This window comes from Pelodiscus sinensis, chromosome 22 (assembly GCF_052426305.1).
Source record: "Pelodiscus sinensis isolate ZL-2025 chromosome 22, ASM5242630v1, whole genome shotgun sequence".
Classification (NCBI taxonomy): Eukaryota; Metazoa; Chordata; order Testudines; family Trionychidae; genus Pelodiscus; species Pelodiscus sinensis.
Window position 1 is genome coordinate 15,418,871 of NC_143073.1, and position 21,196 is coordinate 15,440,066.

General features: G+C 52.3%; 2 protein-coding genes across 4 annotated transcripts in view; one reads left to right on the forward strand and one right to left on the reverse strand.

The window, feature by feature from the left end:
* ZBTB4 (zinc finger and BTB domain containing 4) overlaps positions 1 to 21,196 on the forward strand; it is a 42,797-nt gene that overhangs the window by 1,035 nt on the left and 20,566 nt on the right. The window lies entirely within an intron of this gene.
* LOC112546982 (solute carrier family 35 member G3-like) lies at positions 5,339 to 8,606 on the reverse strand. 3 transcript variants are annotated; one of them, XM_075907518.2, is made up of 3 exons: positions 8,461 to 8,575; positions 7,601 to 7,738; positions 5,339 to 7,151 (listed from the first exon to the last, which is right to left on the reverse strand). In XM_075907518.2, the coding sequence occupies exon 3, from the start codon at positions 7,137 to 7,139 to the stop codon at positions 6,051 to 6,053; it is 1,089 nt and encodes a 362-aa protein (XP_075763633.1). In that variant the 5' UTR covers positions 7,140 to 7,151; positions 7,601 to 7,738; positions 8,461 to 8,575; the 3' UTR covers positions 5,339 to 6,050. The 3 variants fall into 3 exon arrangements, with proteins under 3 accessions (XP_075763633.1, XP_075763634.1, XP_089628639.1); XM_075907519.2 differs by lacking the exon at positions 7,601 to 7,738 and having other exon boundaries at positions 8,461 to 8,606; XM_089772513.1 differs by lacking the exon at positions 8,461 to 8,575 and having other exon boundaries at positions 7,601 to 8,072.

The following is a 21,196-nucleotide window of genomic DNA, read 5'->3' on the forward strand; positions in this document are numbered from 1 at the left end:
GATAGCAGGTGGTGTGGGGAATCATACATCTGGGCAAAATCTTAGCAGTTTACATTGCTCTGGATCATTTTTACACTCGAAAGTTACCACTGAAGAGTATGAAAAATATCTCCTTCTCCTAGGGGCCTAACCTGACCATCCCTGTAGACAGTGCTGGGGTCTTGAGCCAAGGTCTCTGTCTGGCTTCCAAGGGAGGAGAGTCAACCTGAATGTTGCTGGTTCTTGCATTATCTCTCTGACTGACTTGTTGATGTGAAGCTTCAGGGGGTAGCTGAGTTAGTCTATACAGGATAAACTTAAAAAACAACAAATGGTCTGGTAGCACTTTATAGACTAAGAAAACATGTAGATGGTATCATGAGCTTTTGAAGGCACAGCCCACTTCTTCAGATGTGAAGATTCTTCAGACCGGTTAGCTGAAGAAATGGGCTGTGCCCACAAAAGCTCATGATACCATCTACGGCAATGTCTACACTGGCCGGTTCTTGTGCAAGAACAGCCATTCTTCCACAGAGCGTCCACACTGCCCGCCTGCTGTTGTGCAAGAAGATTTACAGTAAAGCGTGGTAAGAGAGGGCTTCTTGCGCAAGAGCTACGCTCTTTTCTAACACGTGTAAGCTCTCTTGCGCAAGAGGGCAGTGTGGATGCGCAGCCGGGGTTTCTTGTGCAAGAAAGCCTTATGACTAAAATGGCCATTGGAGCTTTCTTGTGCAAGAGAGTGTCCACACTGCCATGGACGCTCTTGCGCAAAAGCACATGGCACTGTGGACATGTCCTTGCGCAAGAGTTCTTGCACAAGAACCCTTGTGCGAGATGTTCTTGCGCGAGAACCCGCCAGTGTAGACATAGCCGTATACGTTTTGTTAGTCTACAACAGGCATGTCAAGCTCAAAGCCTCCTGAGGACCGCACAAACAAAAACTGATAGCTTTCAGGGCCACCTAGGGTTCCCAGATGGTTTACTGAGCAAAAAAAAAACCCAAAACATTTTAGGTGCCAGACAGAAGGCACCAATACTGGACACTTGGCAACCCTAGGGCCACCAATGAAAAGGTACTTTGTTAGAAAGTCTATTAGTTCCCATAATAGAAGAACTAGAGGACACCAAATTAAGTTAATGGGTAGCAGGTTTAAAACTAATAAAAGAAAGTTCTTCACAGAGCGTGTAGTCATCCTGTGGAACTCCTTGCCAGAGGAGGCTGTGAAGGCTAGGACTATAATAGAGTTTAAAGAGAAGCTAGATAATTTCATGGAGGTTAGGTCCATAAAAGGCAATTAGCCAGGGGATAGAAATGGTGTCCCTGGCCTCTGTTTGTCAGAAGCTGGAGAGGGATGGCAGGAGACAAATCGCTTGATTGTTGTCTTCGGTCCACTCTCTCTGGACCTGGTTGGACCACTGTTGGCAGACAGACTACTGGGCTGGATGGACCTTTGGTCTGACCCAGTACAACTGTTCTTATGTTCTTATTTATTATTATAGATTGATTTAGGTATATTTTATAATATTACAATAATTTGTGTAAAATTGTTATTTGCTCATATTAAATAATTTTAAAATACATTTTACATGATTTTTAATTTAAATATAAATTTAAGGTACTTTTAAATTTGTATATGATACATAACTTGTTTTGTTGAAATAAAAACAAGTATAGACCATGGTTAATCAAATAGAACAGGTTCTGAAAAAATTTCAGATACTTTGTAAGTTTGAAATTTTGCATAAAGATATAATTATTCATGCAATTGCAAAAAATTGACATATTTATTGATATAAAATTAATAAACATTTTGGTTATGACTACATTGCCGGGTTCTTGCACAAGAAGCCTTGCTCAAGAAAACGTCCACACTGCCATGTGCGAGATGTGCTTTTGCGCAAGAGCTCCCATGGCAGTGTGGACGCTCTCTTGAGCAAGAAAGCTCTGATGGCCATTTTAGCCATAGGGCTTTCTTGCACAAGAAATTCCTGGCGAGCGTCTACATTGCCCTCTTGTGCAAGAGCTCCTGCACAAGAGGGCTTACACCTGATAAAAAAAGAGTGTAGCTCTTGCGCAAGAAGCCCTCTCTTACCACGCCATACTGTAAATTTCCTTGTGCGAGAGCGGACGGGCAGTGTGGACACTGCAGATTCTTTCGCAAGAACGGCTGTACTTGCACAAGAAGCTGCGAGTGTAGACAAAGCCTTTGTGATTTTATTTGGGAATAAATAAATAAAAACCAAAATATTAACAAAATAACCCCTTCCTCTCCCCCGGAGCCAGGCACTTCTATACCCCCGTTCTAACCCAATCCTCCTCCACTCCCCCAGAGCCAGGACCCCCCAACCTAATGCCTCCTCCCTCCCCCGGAGCCAGGCACCTCCAACCTAATGCCTCCCCACTCCCCCAGAGCCAGGCTCTCCCAGCCCCTCCAATCTAATACCTGGGTCCTGGAGTCAACGTTGCCGCCTGAGGCGCTGGGGTGGCGTGAGCACAGCGGCCAGCTGTGAGTGTCTGCTGGCATGCCCAGCGCAGTGCGCCCAGCCGGCCATGAGCGCGTGAGCAGGCACTCGGCTCCGAGTGGCCAGCGGGCTGCACTTCATTCTTTTATACAAATGTTCTGGCGGGGCACAAAAAATTTTGATCAGGCTGCATGTGGCCCTCCAAATGCCAATTTGACATGCCTGGTCTGTAAAGTGTTACCAGACCATTTGTTTATGTGAGTCAGTCTCAATCAGTGCCCTTTTTATCAATCCTGATGTGCAGCTGGCATTCACGTCTATGCCTTTGTTTCCCTGGGAGTGAAATGAACCCTTGTCCCCTCACTATATGATGTATGGGGAAACTGGGGCTTCCTAGAAATAGTATGGAAAACTCCTGCTTTATCATAGCACTGTACATTGAATTTGGCAAGGTTGGGGAGAAAGTAAGGCCAGCGATGGTGGCAGGGAGGGTTGTTGCTACACAAGGGGAGTGTGGGGAAGCCACCCTGAGTGGGAATGGAGAGAGAGAGAGAGAGAGAGAAAGAGGTGGAAGAGGCCCAAAGGCTGAGGGGGCACTCAAAAGACCAATGGGAGCTGATCAGTGGCTTCTGGGTCAATTGGAAGTATCTGAAGGGGAGGAGGCAGTGATATTAACACTAGGGATGTAAGCAAGTATTTGACTACCCCATAAGCCTAGGCTGATCAGGTAGTCCAGTCAACTACTTGAGTCAACTGCCTCTATCAAAGGCAGCAAGGGAGAGAAGTAGGAGCTTGGGGGGGAGGGGGCAGGAGAGGCTGCCATGAAGCAGCCTATGGTTGCGAACAGTGGCTGCTCTGGCAGCAGCCCCTGTCCATGGCGGGCCAGGCTGGCCGTGAATAGAAGCTGCTCTGGCAGCAGCCCCTGTCCGTTGGAGGTCCCAGCTACCTACTAGTACCTCCCGCAGACAGGGGCTCCTGGACCCAGTGTGAGCCAGAACTGAGCATGCCTGGCTCAGTTCCCGGTTCATGCTGGATCCAGGACCTATCCCCGCTGTGGCTCTGCAATTTAAATTAGAAATTCTATTGACTACAGTCCAGTGGTTCTCAATGTGGGCCATATGGCTCCCCAGGGGGCCACACCTTACTTCTAGGGGTCACTTGGAAAAAAAATGGAACATTAGGGGGCCACCCAAACACTTAACTGCCAGGCGTATGATGAATGAGGCTCAGAAGGGGGCCATGAGCAAAAAAAGGTTGAGAAACACTGGACTACACAATTAGCTGATTACTCGCTTCCTAACATCCCTAATTAACACATATTTGGGTGGGGAGACTAGGGGACCCTAGAACTGTAGGATGCTGGTGGGGATGGGGGACCATTGAGTTATGGGGGGGAAATAAGGGTTTGGGAGGAATATGATCAAGGCCCCTCCCCCAACTTCACCTGCTGGAAGGTCCCTGTTGGAGCATGGCTGTGAGTGCAGCTCCTCCATTGGACACTAGATGGCATTGGTGTGTATTCAAAACCAGCACCCATTGGGCCCACCCTGTAGACCTGGACCTTGTTCGCCACCCCTCTGAGCCAGCCAGTCTCCATTCTGGGACTGGATGGGAACTGACATCCCCTAGAGGGGACAGGCCTTGTCCCTGCCCTGGGGCTGGATGGGAGTGCACGTTTCCTAGAAGGAGCAGGCCCCTTGTGCACCTGGTCTGAGGTGTAAGTTAAGGGTCAATATAACCCCCAGGTGGTTGGTATCTCCTATAAAGGTTTGTGGCTCTATTAGCATTTGAATGGAGAGCTGGTCTGGGCCAGATGGCAGAGGAGTCTGGATTAGGGTGACTCTAAGGGGCTCCTGCCTGATGATTGCCTGCCCCCCCTCTCCTCCCCGGAAGAATGGAACAGAAGGGCCCTGACAAGCAGATATTAAATAAAGCTGGAACCCTGCATTGCTCACCCTGCCCTGGTGTGTCTGTTTCTGGTATGATTCCTGGTGCTGTAACTGCCAGCCCCACTGCCCCTCTGATTGCTGGGGAGAGAAACCAGCAGTTTTGATTTACAGTCCCTCAGCTCTAACCACCAGGCCCCCCGCCAAAGCGATGCACCACTTCCAGGCTGCGTCTGCACTGGCATGATTTTGCGCAAATACTTTTAATGGAAAAGTTTTTCCATTAAAACTATTTGCGCAAGGGAGCATCTACATTGGCATGTGCTTTTGCGCAAAAGCATCTGTGCCAGTGTAGACGCTCTCTTGCGCAAGAAATTAACTTGGCTGTCTACGCTGGCCTCTTGCGCAAGAATACTTGTGCAAGAGGGCTTATCCCTGAGCGGAGCGTCAGAGTATTTGTGCAAGAAGCATTGATTTTGTACATTACAACGTCAGTATTCTTGCACAAATACTCACAGCCAGTGTAGACAGGCGGCAAGATTTTGCGCAAAAGTGGGCGCTTTTGCGCAAAATCTTGCCAGTGTAGACGCAGCCCCAAGGTTTTGCAATGAAAACATAAATGCCCCAGAGCCCAGTAGTGGCCACAGCAGAAACAGCTTGGAGCACCACCAAGTGACTAGGCTTCCGTTATGTCGGGGGCTGCAGGATCCCAGCTCATATGGCCGTCTCCTTTTCCCTTTCCACTTCACCGATTTAGCCCCTTTCCGGGCTCCAGAGCCCAGTCCACGTTTTAAACCTCATGCTTCAAGGCCAGAGCTGAGCTGTAATAAGCAGAGGTCAGAAAGAGATCTAAGGAGGAGGGAAGGTATGGGCTGGTGGGGCATTTACAGCATCACAACAGGTGAGCAACATGACAGTTAGGATACTGGGCTGGATGGATAACGCTTCCAGGATGGAAATGGCTATTTAGGGTGGCTAAGTCCATGCGGAAATCTATAGCTGCCCCTGCATCCCATCCTCAAACATACAAGTTTTATTTCTGACTCTTGCTTTGGACACGTTACATCCACCTGTCTGGTGGCATCTGGCCGGAAGAACTGTTGAGGAAGAGTTTTAGAAAGCCAAGTTCCAGTGTGGCTGGTGGCCCTGGACTGGGCCAGTTCCTTCCTCCCATCTGCACCGCAAGAGGAGCTGCCGTCCCGTGCAATCATCATAGGGCATGCATCTCCACACCAGTGTCCACCAGTGCCCTGTGGGATCAGGCCTTGTTTGAGGGCCAAAGAAACCCCTGTAGTCCATGGCGGCATGTGCTTCAGAGTCTCCTCCAAGTGTGTCCATGGAGCAGAGGGCCCCAGTTACACCTGGACATGAGGATTTCTTTCAGGTGTGTCCATGGGACAACGGGTCCCGGGGCAGCTTGGGAACATAGGGATCTCAACCAGGGATCCAAATGCTGGAGTGTCCCAACAATGTGGCACATGGAGGGGGTGTCGAACACGTTTGTCCATTAGGTGGAGGGTCCCAGCTACAGTTGGTACAGGGGGGTCTCCAACAGGCATGTCCATGGGGTAGAGGGTCTCAGCTATACCTGGCACGTGGGAATATCTTCCAGGTGTGTCCATAGGATGCAGGGTCCCTGCTACATCTGGTCCTTGGGAGTCCCCTCCAGGCATGTCAAGGGGGCAGAAGATCCTGTCACCACCCCAGCTGCCATCTCCACTTTCAGCCCTCCTGCCTTCCTTCATCTTCATTCTCATCCTCATCCTCATCCTGTGGGTGGCAGCTGACGTTCTGGGCGGCAATGATGGCAATGCTACCCAGGATGACGCCAGCTCCCATGACATCAAAGGGTGTCACGGCCTCCTGCAGAACATAGTACTGCACGGCCAGTGTCACCACCACCTCGGAGTGCAGCACGGCGCACACCAGTGCCGGGTGAGCCAGAGTGGCTGCGTGGCTGGCACACAGAAAGGACACCATGGCCAGGACCCCGATGGCCACCGTGCAGGTCCAGGTGAGCGGGTCGGCAGGCAGCACTGGCTCCTGCAGCAGGAACATGGCAGGGGCACACACCAGGCCCCCCAGTGCCCCGAAGGCGAAGGCAGCTGTGGGCAGCTTGGCTGGGAAATCTAAGGCCCGGAAGATGACCAGAGTCAAGGCCAAAGCCACGCCGCCCAGGCAAGCCAAGACATACCCAAAGGCATCAGCCAGCCGAGTGCTGGCATCCAGGCTAAGCAGATCTGGCACTACCATGATCAGCAAGCCCAAGGTGCTGCCCACCAACCCAAACCAGTCATAGCCGCTTAGTGGGCGGCTCTCCACACACAGCGCCAGAAGGGCTGAGCCCACAGTGGAGGAGCCCTTGCGCACGGTGGCGGCATTGCCACTGGGCACCACCACGAAAGAACTGTAGGCACAGGCCACGGAAACCACATTGGCAGCTGCATGCATCAGCAAGCGTCGGCGGCCTGGAGCAGGCCCCAGCAGCGGGGCTCGGCGGCAGCGCAGGCACCAGGCGAAGGCCAGGTGGAAGAGGCAGCGGACCAGCAGGATCTCCAGCGAGGGGATGGACGAGGCCTCGTGGGCCATGCGGGTAAAAGGGGCCACAAAGCCAGCCGGCACCCCGCCCCCAAGCAGCGCCACCAGCAGCCCCTTCATGCTCTCTGACAGGCGGTAGCGGCGCCAGAGCAGCCAGCGGGCTGGCACTGCAGGGGTGGGGGAGCAGGGGCGGGAGGAGCGCAGCAGGGTGGCCAGCGGCCAGGGTGGTGTGCTGGGCGGCGTCATGGCGATGGGACCGGCAAGGGGTAGCATTCACACCGTGGCCTGGTGAAGGAAGGAAGGGAGGTCAATGGGAGAGAAACCAGATTATCTGTTGCCCAGGGATCATCTACAGCATCCCCCTCTTCAGTTGGTCCCATCTACCGTCATCCATCCATTCTTCCATTTGCCCTGTCCTTCCATCCCCCTCCACCCATCCCTCTATCCTTCCATCTGCTCCTCCATCCATCCCTTTGTCCTTCATCCCATCCATATGTCCATCCCCTGCACCCTAGCCATCTGCCCTTCCTTCCATTCCATCCCCCTCCAAACATCCGTCCTTTCATTTGCTCTTCTCTCCATCCATCCATTCATGCCCATCTACCCCATCCATCTGTCCCTCTAAACATGCCATCCATCCATCTCCATCTATTCATCCCTCTTCTCCATCTACCCCATCTGTCTAACCCTCCACCCATCTTCCCTCTGTCCTTCCATCTGCCCCATCCACATACCTCCGTTGCCTCTGCTGTCTCTGTACCCCTCCATCCCTCAAGCAGGTGCCTGACCCTTTCAGGACCAGGAGGGCGGGGGCCTCCACCAGCCTAGTTCTGGAGAGCCAGAGCTGGGGCAGTCGACCGGGGGGGTCTCATCTGGGGGATAGCAAGGCAGAGTCCACGCTAGGTGGAAGTCCAGGTCTGGGAGGGGGGCCACCAGCTTTAGGGGTGTAGCCAAGGAGTGAGTAAGTGGAGTGGCTGGGCCCTCATGGGCTGTCAGGATCTGGCCCATCTGTGACCTATGACCCCACCATGCAGGAGCAGGAAGGTGCAAGAAGTTATTGCCCCATTGCGCTGACCATTACGCCTTGGGGTAAGAGCTACCAATGGGGCATGTCTGGTCATCCCAGACTGGAGCGGCCAGTCTACAATTCTCCCCTACCTCATCCAGCCCATCTCCCAAATCTGTCTCTCCCCATCTACGCCTGCCTTCCCCCATCCATCTGTCCAGCCTCATCTTCTTCCCCCTGTCTGTCTGTCCTTATAGACGCACCCAGCACCCAGCCAGTCCCTTACATAGCCCTGACCCTGGCTGTCCATCTAGCAGTCCTGGCTCCCAGCGCTCCTCCTCTAGCCCACCAGCCCTGCCCTCCTCCCCTTGATGGGGAGAGAACCCAGGAGTCCTGGCTCCCAACACCTTGCACTCACTAGCCCCTGCTCTCCTCCCAGAGCCAGGGAGAAAATCTAAGAGTCCTGGCTCCCGGCCCCCTGGCTCTAAAACACTGGGCCCCATTCCCTCCCCCATGCCCTGCTCAGAGCCAGCCATGCTTGCAGTTGGGGTACTGGCCTTTAGCCCAGACCAGGTCTCTGGTCCTTACCTCGGGCTGGGGTCCAGACCTGTCCCCCCAGCACTTTGGTGTGAATCTCCCAAGGGCAGGACTAGGGCAGGTCATACACAGCCCCCCACCTCGCTCCTTGGCACTCCAGGAACCATGAGGTCATCCACCCAGCTCTATGACATCATCTCTGCTGTTGTTGATGTCCTGGCTGGGCTTTAGAGAGCTTGCAGGGACAAGCTGTGTGTGAGCGGACATTGCAGGAGTGTGTTTGTGTGTGTGTCTACACATGCGTGTGCAAACTAGTCTGTGCGAGAGAGGTATGGGCCAGTGTGTTGAATGTGTAGTCAGGCCTTACATGAGATCGAGGGGGCAGGAGCTAGGGGGAGGAGTCATCTAAGCTAAGTGTGTGTGTGTGTGTGTGTGTGTGTGTGTGTATGTATGTGTGTGTGTGAGAAAGAGAGAGAGAGAGAGATCCAGGCTTCTGTTTGTGTGATCTAAGGTGCTGAGTATGATCTAGGTGTTTGTGTGCCTGTGTGTATGTGGGGGGGAGATCTAGGCGTGTGTGTGTGTGTAAGTGTAAGTGTAATCTAGACTATGTGTGTGAGATCTAGTCATGTATGTGCCTGAGACAGAGAGGGATTCAGGCCTCTGTGTGCGTGATCTAGGCTTGTGTGTGAGTGTCCGTGATTTAGCCTCTGTGTGTGAGATTTAGGTGTGTGTATGTGCCTGATGTAGGCGCGCGTGTGTAATTTATGGTTCTGTGTGTATGATCCTGTGTGTGTGATCTAGGTCTATGTGTGTGTACATAGACATGTTCAAGCTAGTGTATGCGAGACAGCTGTGGGCTGTCTGGGCCTGTGTGTGTGTGTGTGTGTGTGTGTGTGTGACCGCTTTGTGCATGTTTGTAGTTCACGTAGACACAAACATGCACCAAGAGGCCTAAGTCAGGGTCATAGACGTCTGTTTGTGTGACTGAAGGGTGGGGAAGCTCTGTGCCTTTCTGTGTGTATGCTTGCACACGTGATCTAGGCCTGTGTGTGTTTGAGATTTGGTGGAGCAAGGGAGGACATGTGATCCAAGCCCGTGTCTCTGTGAGGTGTGTGTGTGTGTGTGTTTTATGACCTGCTTTTGTGTGAGATTTGGGGGATACATGTGATACAGGCCTGTGCCTGTGTGAGATATGGGGGGTACATTTGAGCTTAGACCAGGGCCGGCCCGAGGTATTCTGGCACCCCGAGCATGGGCGCATGGCACTGCCCCCGGGTGCACAGTGCATGAGTGGGCCTGCCCCTAGGGCGCACGGCGCAAGCGTGGCCTAGTCCAGCCCGGTTATTGCTGCTGGTGCACACGCCAGGCTGTATAGGGCCCCGCGGCCATGGGGGGAAGGGCGCTGCTGGCTGGTGCCACGGGGATGCGGACGGGCTGGCGCTGCAGGAGCCGGGCACGTGGCACCTGATGGCAACTGTAAGGGACGCCGCTTGCCCCTTACAGCTGCCATCAGGTGCCCCCCATCAGTTGGTGCCCTGGGCAGCTGCCTGGCTCGCCCATGCCGCCATCCGGTCCTGGCTTAGACGAGTGTATGTGAGAACTCGGGGGTATGTATGATTCTGGTCTATATGTGTGAGAGATTTGGGGAGTATGTGTCATCTAGGTCTACATGTGTGTGAGATATGGGGGGTACATATGAATTATGCCAGTGTGTGTGAGAGATTTGGGGGGTATATGTGATCTAGGTCTGCGCAGTGATGTCTGTGTGTGTGACAGTTCTAGGTCTGTGCGTGTCTATGTGAGAAAAATTTACACTTGCATGCATAAGACAGAAAAAGACAGTGGAAAGTATCCGTGTGAGAAATCTAACTCTCTTCGTCTGTGTGCGTGTAGCCCTCTTTGAGTGTGCGCATCTGTGTTTACTTAGAGACACGCAAGCACACACAAGGCAGCCTAGATCACAGAAGTACAAGACGATGCACGTGACCCCTGTCTGTGCACGAACCAGGCCTCTGTATGTGTGTGTGAATGCATTCTATCCAGGCCTAGGGGCAAGGGGAGAGTGCGCATGAAGAACAGGCGGGGGGAGAAAAGGAGGAGGAGTTGCATTGTATGCAACAGAGCAGTATGATTGTTTGGAGCTCCAGTACTTAGAGGGAGAAAAGACTGTTGAGAGTCTATGGGTTGAATTTAGAGGTGGAAGCAACAGGGGTGATGTTGTGGTTGTGCAGGGCCCCACAGCTGTGGGGGGAAGGGCGCTGCTGGCTGGCACCGCGGGACCCTGCATGGCCTGGCGCACGCGCCAGCAGCACTGGCCAGGCCAGGCTGGGCAGCGCATGCACCGTGTGCCCCAGGGGTGGGCCCCAAGCTGCGCGCCAGTGGCCATGGCTTGCCCGCACATGCACCGTACGCCCTGGGGGGAGGTGGGCCTACACCCCATGGACGAGCCCGCGCATGCGCTGTGCGCCTGGGCCAAGGGCACCAAAAGGGCTCGGGCCAGCCCTGTGTCTGCTATAGCCCACCGGATCAGGTGGATGAGGTAGACAAAGCTTTCTTTGGACAACTGAGAGAAGCTTCTAGATCGCAGGCCCTGGTTCTCGTGGGCGATTTTAATCACCCTGACATCTGTTGGGAGACGAATACAGCAGTACACAGACAATCCAGGAAGTTTTTGGAGAATGTTGGACATAACTTCTTGGTACATGTGCTGAAGAAACCAATCAGGGGCCATGCGCAGCTTGACCTGCTGCTCAGAAACAGGGTGGAACTAGTAGGGGAAGTAGAGGTGGGTGACAGCCTGGGAAGCAGTGATCATGAGATGGTAGATTTCAGGATCCTGACCAAAGAAAGAAAGGAGAGTAGCAAAATACACACCCTAGACTTCAGAAGAGCAGACTTTGACTCCCTCAGAGAACTGATGGGCAGGATTCCCTGGGATGCTAATATGAAGGGGAAAGGAATCCAGGACAGCTGGCAGTATTTTAAAGAAACCGTATTGAAGGCACAGGAAGAAACCATCCCGATGTGCAGCAAGAAAAGAAAATATGGTAGGTGACCAGATTAGCCTCGTGGAATGAGGTTTACCGGAGCAGTCGACAAAGGCTTCCGTTGTCAACCACAGAGCGTCCAGACTGCCCTGCTGTGCCACCAAACAGCTGATCGGCACAGCGTGGCGGCCATTTTGATGTAAATGAAGCAGCGATTATTTAAAATGCCGCTTTATTTCCCTATGTCTAGTAAACTCATCTACATGGCTCCATCGACGGAACCATGTAGTCTAGACATACCCCTAGTGACATGATGTGGGATAGGCTGAAGTACTCAATACTTTCTTTGCCTGTCATCACGGAAAAAGTCAACTCCTAGACAAATGCACTAGGCAACACAATGTGGGAAGGAGGTGGACAGCCCTTGGTGGGGAAAGAACAAGTTAGGAACTATTTGGAAAAGCTAAACATACACAAATCCATGGGCCCGGATTTAATGCATCCGAGGGTACTGAGGGAGTTGGCAAATGTCATTGCAGAGCCTTTGGCCATTATCTTTGAAAACTCGTGGAGATCAGGAGACATCCTGGATGACTGGAAAAAGGCAACTGTAGTGCCCATCTTTAAAAAAAGGGAAGAAGGACAATCCAGGGAACTACAGACCAGTCAGCCTTTCCTCAGGTCCCCGGAAAAATCATAGAGGGGATCCTCAAGGAATCTATTTTGAAGCACTTGGAAGAGGGGAAAGTGATCAGGAATAGTCAATATGGATTCACAAAGGGCAAGTCGTGCCTGACCAATCTGATTAGCTTCTATGATAAGGTAACTGGTTCTCTGGATATGGGAAAGTCAGTGGATGTGATATACCTTGACTTTAGCAAAGCTTTTGATACGGTCTCCCACAATATTCTTGCAAGCAAGTTAAGGGAATATGGATTGGATTCAAGGACTGTAAGATGGATAGAAAGCTGACTAAACCATCAGGCCCAATGAGTAGTGATCAACAGCTCGATATCAGGTTGGTGGTTGGTTTCTAGCGAAGTGCCCCAAGGATCGGTTCTTGGACCGGTTTTGTTAAACATCTTTATTAATGACCTAGATGAGGGGATGGATTGCACCCTTAGCAAGTTTGCAGATGACACTAAGCTAGAGGGAGAGGGAGATATGCTTGAGGGCAGGGATAGGGTCCAGAGTGACCTGGACAGATTAGAGGATTGGGCCAAAAGAAATCTGATCAGGTTCAACAAGGACAAGTGCAGAGTCCTGTACTTGGGACAGAAGAATCCCAAGCATTGTTACAGGCAGGGACTGAATGGCTAAGTAGCAGTTCAGCAGAAAAGGACCTGGGGATTACAGTGGATGAGAAGCTGGATATGAGTCAACAGTGTGCCCTTGTAGCCAAGCTAATGGCATATTAGGGTGCATTAGGAGAAGCACTGCCAGCAGATCCAGATAAGTGATTATTCCCCTTTATTCAGCTTTGGTGAGGCCAAATCTGGAATATTGTGTCCAGTTCTGGGCCCCCCACTACAGAAGGGATGTGGATGCATTGAAGAGGATTCAGCGGAGGGTGACCAAAATGATTAGGGGGCTGGAGCGCATGACCTATGAGGAGACTGTGGGATTTGGGTTTGTTTAGTCTGCTGAAGAAAAGAGTGAGGGGGGATTTGATAGCAGCCTTCAACTTCCTGAAGGGAGGTTCCGAAGAGGCTGGAGAAAGGCTGTTCTCAGTAGTGACGGATGGCAGAACAAGGAGCAATGGTCTCAAGTTACAGTGGGGGAGGTCTAGGTTGGATATTAGGAAAAACTATTTCCCCAGGCAGGTGGTGAAGCACTGGAATGGGTTACCTATGGAGGTGGTGGAATGTCTAACCCTAGAGGTGTTTAAGTCTCAGCTTGACAAAGCCCTGGCAGGGTTGATTTAGTTGGGATTGGTCCTGCCTTGGGCAGGGGGCTGGACTTGATGACCTCCTGAGGTCTCTTCCAGCTCTATGATTCTATGTGCAATCCAGACCGCTGTGTGTGTGATCCAGGTTTCTGTGTGAGTAGACAATGTGGGTGCATACACACTAGCCATGCTGCTCTCTGTGGGCATGTCTACACTAGGAAATAATTTCAAAATAAATAATAACTCCCAAAATAGCAAAATCGAAATAGCGCGTCAACACTACAAGGCAGCACTGAAATAGCTCAGAATTATTTTGAAATAGCTCATCCTCACTGATCGGAGCCTGCCTCGGACTTAGAGCCCTTGGAAGCACTCCAGGGAGGGCACCAGGAGGGCAGGCACTTCCTGTAGCTGCTTGGTCAGGCAAGCTGAGACACATGCTTTCAGGGGCTCCTCTCTATGGCTGTGTCTCACACGCCACTCCTCCACTGCCTCCCCGCTCGTGGGACTCCAAACCCATGCAGTGTGCTCTGGTTGCCTTTGCCACAGCACTCACATCGTGAAGCCAGAACTGCTGCAAAGCAAAGCCATGCTCACAGGTCACATGCTGTGCCTCATGGCCAGTGTTCCCTCCAAGCTGTGCAGCAGCCCAGCTTCCAGACAGAGGCTCAGGGCTCCATGCACGGAGCAAACTGGGCGTGCTGATTAATCACCTGTGAAGCTGGGCTGCCGTGCAGCTCAGAGGGAACACTGCTCATGGCGTAGTTGGTCCACACTGCCCACATGCTGCTCCAGCAGAACGATGACCTGCCCCAACTGGAGGACTCCTTCACCCATGTCCTGGGGCTCCTGCTGCAAACACCCCCTAAGCCCTCTGGACACTGTGGAACGCCACTTTTGGCGGAGGCACCCCAGTTCCGACTTGTGGGACTGCATCATCCTGCAGCGATGGGATAACCAGCAGTGGCACCAGAACTTCCGCATGCTGAAGGCCATCTTCCCGGAGCTCTGCAAATGAATCATCCCTGCCCTCCGGCGACAGGACACCTGCATGAGACCTGCCATCTCCCTGCAAAAGTGTGTTGCCATTGCCCTCTGGAAACTTGCCACGCCGGACAGCTACCACTCCATTGGGAGCCAGTTTGGCCTGGGAAAATCCACAATCGGGGCCGTGCTTCTGCAGGTAGCCAAGCTCATCAACAATGTGCTGCTACACCGGGCTGTCACTAGGCAATGTCAACACCATCGTCAATGGCTTTACTGCCATGGGCTTCCCCAACTGCAGGGGGCCGCAGATGGCTCTCATATCCTCATCCTGCCCCCTGAACACCATGCCTCGGACTATATCAACAGGAAGGGGTATTTTTCTATGGTGCTGCAGGCCCTGATGGACCACAAGGGCCAGTTCATCGACATCACTGTCTGGTGGTCAGGGAAGGCACATGATACCCGCATATTCTGGAACTCCTGCCTGTTCCAGAAGATGCATGCTGGCATTTTTTTCCCAATTGCACCATCAGAGTCAGGGACGTGGATGTGCCCATGTTCATCCTGGGTGATGCAGCCTACCCTTGGCTCCCCTGGATGATGAAGCCCTACACAGGCAGCCTGGACCCCACCAAGGAGCACTTCAACACCAGGCTCAGCAGGTGCCGCATGGTCATGGAGGGTGCGTTCAGCCTCTTGAAGGGGAGGTTCAGGAGTCTCCTCACCTGCCTGGACCTCAGCAAGTGAAACACTCCCTTCATGGTGGCGGCCTGCTGTGTGCTCCACAACCTTTGCGATAGCAAGGGGCAGACTTTCCTGCTAGGGTGGGGGGGGGGTAGAGGCTGAACGGCCGGCCAGGGCTTATGAGAAGCCAGACATCAGTGCCATGTAGAGAGCACATCATGGGGCTGTGCTCATCTGGGAAGCCTGGAGGGAGAGTTTCAGCCAAGGTCAGTGTGAGACTCTCCGCAAGGGCCCCTGCATTGCCGTTGTGTTGCCTTTCCTCCCCCATCCCTCCCTTCCCATCTTTCCCTCTCCCACACAGAGCAAAGAAAAAAGCTTTTTCTTTTTTTTTGGTTAACAAACAATTATCTTTATTTGGGGTATATAAAACAGTGGAGGGACTGGGGAAAGAACATGGAATGAGGAGCGTGGAAGGGGATTCAGGGATGGGGCTAGGACTGGGACCTGCCTCCAGGTGGCTGGGAGGCTTCAGCTGCCTTGAGGTCCCAATGCCCCATTTTTGGAGGCCCCAGTGGCCCCTGGGGGGGGCTAGGAGGAGAAGCCAGGGGGATGAAGGTGGGGATAGGGCAGGGAGGTGGCTGGTGGCCCACTCCATGTACTAGGCCAGTGTTTCTCAACCATTTTTTATAAAATACCCCTTTTTAAAAAAATAAGTACCCCGGTACCTACAGTTTTCAGACACACAATTATTTTCTATCATTGCAACACATTTGTTTAAACAACTTAATTGTAGCTGGGAAGCAATGAAATGTTTGGGTATAAAATAGAAAAATAATAAAGCGCTGTAAAACTTAAAACAAAAATTCAGTTTTCTCCAAATTTCAGTTGTCTTGACGTACCCCCCAGACTTCTCTTGAGTACCCCTACGGGTACTTGTACTGCTGGTTGAGAAACACTGTACTAGGCCATGCGCTCCATCACCGAGGTGAGCACATGGCCTCATGCTGGCTTGACAGCTGGTCCCAGGTGGCCTTCCACTGCTCCTAGTCAGCCCAGTGCTCCTCCCAGTCAGTGGCCCACTCCTGGCACTCATCATCAAGCCCTTGGACAAGGGACTAGAGGCAGGTCATCTGATCCTGCAGCAGGTCTTTGCAGGTTCTCTTTCTCTGGCGGATCCCACGAAGTCGGGAGGATGGTGTGGGAGGTGGTAGATGCACCATGCTTGCAGCTAGCCCAACTGTGAAGAAAAGTGACAAGGGCAGTCATCCCAGGAGACGCTACGCATGAAGCCTAGCCCTAACCTCTGAGCCAACACCAAAGGTCTCCTCTGCATCGCTGCACTTGACCAGGAGTGGATGCATGAGCCTGTGTCATGTGCAGCATTACTATGTGTTTCCATGACCCCAGCCTCCTTAGAGGCTCCTTAGAATCCAGAATAAGGCAGGCCCTTCTAGGAACCTTGTAAGAAGGAACAAAGGGTCCCTGTGTCAGAGCACATGGAGCTGAGTGCTCTGGACTGGTGCTCCATGTGCACCAACGTGCACAGGCTGTTGTGCAACCCTCAGGCCAAGAAGGCCAAGAAAGGAGCGCGCAGCCCCTCACAGCCGGCCCCTCCATGTGTAAAGGGAACATTATGGAACTCACCTGAAATGCCTTCCCCAGGTTTGTCCAATGCCTGGGAGACAGGGGCTGGCTCTAGAATGAAGAGCAGCTCCTAGCTTGTAGACATGGTCAACTGGCTGGCTACCTCCTCTTCTTCCTCCTCAACCCCGCCCTCCCAGAAGCTGATGCCAGGCATCTCCTGGTTGCACTCCATGACAACAGTGGAGGGAGGTGACCGACCCCCCTCCCAGGATAGTATCAAGCTGGTGGTAGAATTGGCACATGTGCAGGGCCACCCCAGAGCATCTGCTCTGCTCCCTGGCCTTATTGTAAGCCCACTTGAGTTCTTTAATTTTCATGCGCACCTGGTTGAGGGTCCGCATGTCTGTCTTCTCGGCCATGCTGGCAGTCATTTGGCCGTAGACACCCATGTTGCTCCTTCTGGTGTGGAGTGCCTGGAGGTTGGTCTCCTTGCGCCAGATCTCAATGAGATTCAAGATCTCCACACTAGTCCAGGCCGGTGCTCGCTTGTGTCCCTGGCCACGGGCAGCCAAGGGTGCTGTGGGAATGCTGGCAGCTGTGGGGAGTTCAGAGGGAGTGCTGGGGTCAGCCATGGCTCCTGTGCTGCTGCAGTTTGGCACAGGGCTGGCAAAGGTCTGCATGTGCTACAAGCCCTTTTCCTGCAGCCTATTGCTTTCTAGGCTCTGCAGAAGAAGGGGAGCAGTGGAGATGGCAGGTGTGGCCAGAGCGGCCACAAGTACAATTGTAAGAGGCCTCTGGAGGCCAATTATTTCAAAATAGCAGCAGCTGAGTGTCCACACTAAGGCTATTTTGAAATAAGCATTATTCCTCCTGGAAAGCAAAATAACGGACTTGGTAGTGTGGACGCTCCGCTTGTTATTTCAAAATAAGGGGAGTTATTTTGAAATAACTCCCTAGTATGGATGCAGGCTGTGTGTGCAATGCATGGTTCAGGTCATTCTGTCTGTGTGTGTGTGCGCATGCGCAATCCAGGCCTGAAGGGGAGGGCAGTGTATACACACAAGATCCAAGAATGTGTGTGTGTGCACATGATCTAGACCCAGGTATGTCTGTTTGTACATTTATGGGTGTTCCCAATCCAAGCCTCTGTGTGTGCACACATCTGTGTATGTGCGTTTAATCCACATCTGTGTGTGTGTGTGTTATTCAGGCCTCTATGTATGCATGCACACTTCAGCCCTGTGTGTGTGTTTGTATGTGTGTACACGTGATCCATGCATGCGCTGTAGCCCCATGCATATTACGTAAGAGAAATGCAGGCCCTTGTGTTTTGATGTGTATGAAGAAGACCTGTGTGTAGATATGTGCAACCCAAGCCCACATCTGGGCAACGAAGGCTTTACGTGTGTCTCTTAGGGCATGTTTGCATGTGGCACAATCCTGTACATCTGTCTGTGTTAAGAGTGGACCAGATGCTGAGCAGGGCTGTGCATGCATGTCTATCTGTGAGTGATGCAGACCTGTGTGTGTCTGTGAATTTGTGTTGCAGGCTCGTGTCTGTGTGTTTATGCATGTGTGTGACAAATGCTCGTATCTGTTTTATTTGGTGTGTGACGCAGGTTCAGGTCTGTGTGCATTTGTATCCCTATCCATGCCTCTGTGTATGATGCAGGCCTCTGTGTGTGTGTGTGTGTGTCTCTGTGCATATGATGCAGGCTTCTGTGTGTATGTTTGTTAGCATGTGTCTCTGTGTGATGCAGTCCTGTGTTTGTGTGTGTGTGTTACATGTGACACAGGCTTGGGTTTGTTATGTAGGTGTGTGTGACAACTGTATATGTCTGTGTATGTCTTACTGGGTATGTGAGGCAGGCCCATGTCTGCATCTTATTGTATCATGAAGGGATTTAACAGGGGTATGTGTCTGATAGAGGGGTGTAGTAGCGGGGTGTAGCATTGGTGGGATGTAGCAGGAGGTGTAGCCTGGCAGTGACAGGGCCAGTCTTGGGGTGTAGCAGGGGGCTATAAATGAGGAGTGTAATGGTAGTGGGGTGTAGCCACGTCTGGTGTGTAGTGATGTAACACTGTAGCGGGGCTGGTACTAGTATGTAACTGTACTGGGAGGTAGAAGGCAGTGTAGTGTGGAGTATAGTGGGGTGTGTAGCTGTATCAAGATATGTAGCCCAGCATGGGGTGATGTCAAGTGATGTCAGGGCTGGTACTGGAGTTTAAGGAAGTTTCCGTGGCAAGGTGTGAGTCCTGGGTGTAGCAAGGTGTGTTCAAGTAATGGAATGTAGTGGGGGATGTAGCAGAGCATGGAGTGAAGCCGTACTGTGGGGTTTGGCCAGGCCTAAAGTAGAGTGTAAGAACTGTGTTGTGTGGGGATTGTAGCTGTAACAGTACTGGAGGTGTACCCAGACCTGGTACAGGATGTAGTGGGGGGATAGTGGGGAGTGTAAAGATGGCAGGCTGTAGCTGTGGTGGGGTGTAGCTGTAGCAGTACAAAAGGATGTAGTCAGGCCTGGCACAGAGAGAGATATAGACAAAGATGTGTATGGCTACGTCTACACTGGCCCCTTTTCCGGAAGGGGCATGTTAATTTCAGCAATCGCAATAGGGAAATCCGCGGGGGATTTAAATATCCCCCGCGGCATTTAAATAAAAATGTCCGCCGCTTTTTTCCGGCTTTTAGAAAAGCCGGAAAAGAGTGTCTACACTGGCCCCGATCCTCCGGAAAAAGCGCCCTTTTCCGGAGGATCTTATTCCTACTTTGAAGTAGCTTTTGCTCAAAAGGACTTTTGCCCGAATGGGAGCAGCATAGTATTTCCGCAAGAAGCACTGATTTCTTACATGAGATCGTCAGTGTTCTTGTGGAAATTCAAGCGGCCAGTGTAGACAGCTGGCAAGTTTTTCCGCAAAAGCACCTGCTTTTGCGGAAAAACTTGCCAGTCTAGACACAGCCGGGGTGTATCTGGCCCCAGTGCAGGGTATAGCATGGAATTGTAGGGGATGTAGCTATAGCAGTACAGGGGGCTACAGCCATTTGCAGTGTGGTGTAGCAGGGTATAGGATGTGGAGGGTAGCCATAGCAGTCCCAGTGGTGTAATGGGATTGTAGCCAGGGCTGGCGTGGTGTATATCAGGCTGTGTGTAGTGGTAACAGGAGATGTATCTGGGCCTGGCATGAGTTGTAGCAGGGGGTAAATCTCTAGCAATACTGGAGTCTGCAGCCACACACAGCATGGGATATAGACATATAGAATGGTGTACTGTTGTGGGGAGTATAGCTGTAGTGGTACCCAGAGTGAAGTCAGGTCTGTAGGGTGTAGCAAAGTGTAGGAGTGGTGTAGCTGTAGCAGTACTGGGGGGGTGTAGCCAGGCCAGGTAGAGGATGTTGCAGGGTGTAGTATGGGATACAGCAGGGGTATAGATGGACTCAGAGTAGGGTGTAGCAAGGTGTGGGAGTATAGTAGGGAGTGTAGCTATAGCGGTACTGGAGGTGTAGCATGTAGGAAGGTGTAAGCTGGAGGATGTAGGAGTCTGGGGATGTAGTGGGGTATGTGTAGCTGAAGCGGAACCAGGGTTGTAATCAGGCCAGGTGTGGGGTGTAGTAAGGTATAGGGAAGTAGCATGGGGTAGCTATAGTGTACTGGGGGCAGCAACTAGGCCCAGCATGGAGTGTAAGCGTGTAGCAGTGGCAGGGTATGGCCAAGACAGTATAGTAGTATTGGGGGTGTAGTGGGATTGTAGCCCGGACCCACATGGAGTACAGCAGGGTGCTGTAGCGGGATGTAGCATGGGTTTAATTGTAGCAGTTGTAGGGGTGAGTGTAGTGGGAGTGTATCTGTAGCAGTGCTGGGGGCTATAGCTTGGGGAATGAGGTGTGAGGGTGTGGCAGTGGCAGGGAGTGGTCAGGGAGGTATAGTGATACTGGGGGGGGGGGTAGGAGGGTTGTAGCCTGGCCCAGTGCAGGATATAGCAGGGTGTTGTAGTGTGGTGTAGCGCCGGTGTAGCAGTAGTGGGAATGAGTGTAGTGGGGTATAGATGTAGCAATACCAGGAGCTGTAGCTGGGCCCAGCATAGGGTGTAGGGCTGTAGCTGTAACTGTATCAAGGGTGTAGTTGGGCCTGTCACAAGTGTAGTGGGGAGATGCATTGTTCTCTGTAAGCTGTGAATTTATGTGGCCACTCAGGAGAAAGTCAAAGTCGTGGTCTGTGTGTAGTTGTGGTACTGGAGGACCTATCCTGGCCTGGCATGGGGTTTAAGAGGGGTGTAGTGATACTGGGGATATAGCTGCGAGTGGCACAGGGAATAGCAGGATGTTTAGCTGTAGTGGTACAGGGGGTGTAGCTGGGCTCTGTACAGGGTGTAGTGGGGCCCTGTGTGGCATGCAGGGTCGGGTGTACTGGTGAAAGGGATGTAGCTGTAGTGGTACTGGAGGTGTAGCCAGGACAGGTCCAGTGTATAACGAGATATAGCAGGATGCGGGGAGGGGAGGGGGGCCTGTGGCAGCATTTGTGTAAATATAGTGGTACTGGGAGGCATAGCCAGGGCTGGTGTAGGGGAGCATAGTGGGGCATGTAATGGTGCCATGGGTGTAACTAGGCCTCTGTGGAAAGTCATGGGGCAGGGTGTACCTGGGCTTGGGGTACGGTGTACCC

What these genes read in the sequence shown, in the direction of transcription:
- LOC112546982 (XM_075907519.2), bottom strand. Translation starts at nt 7,139, where the DNA reads ATGCTACCCCTTGCCGGTCCCATCGCCATGACGCCGCCCAGCACACCA.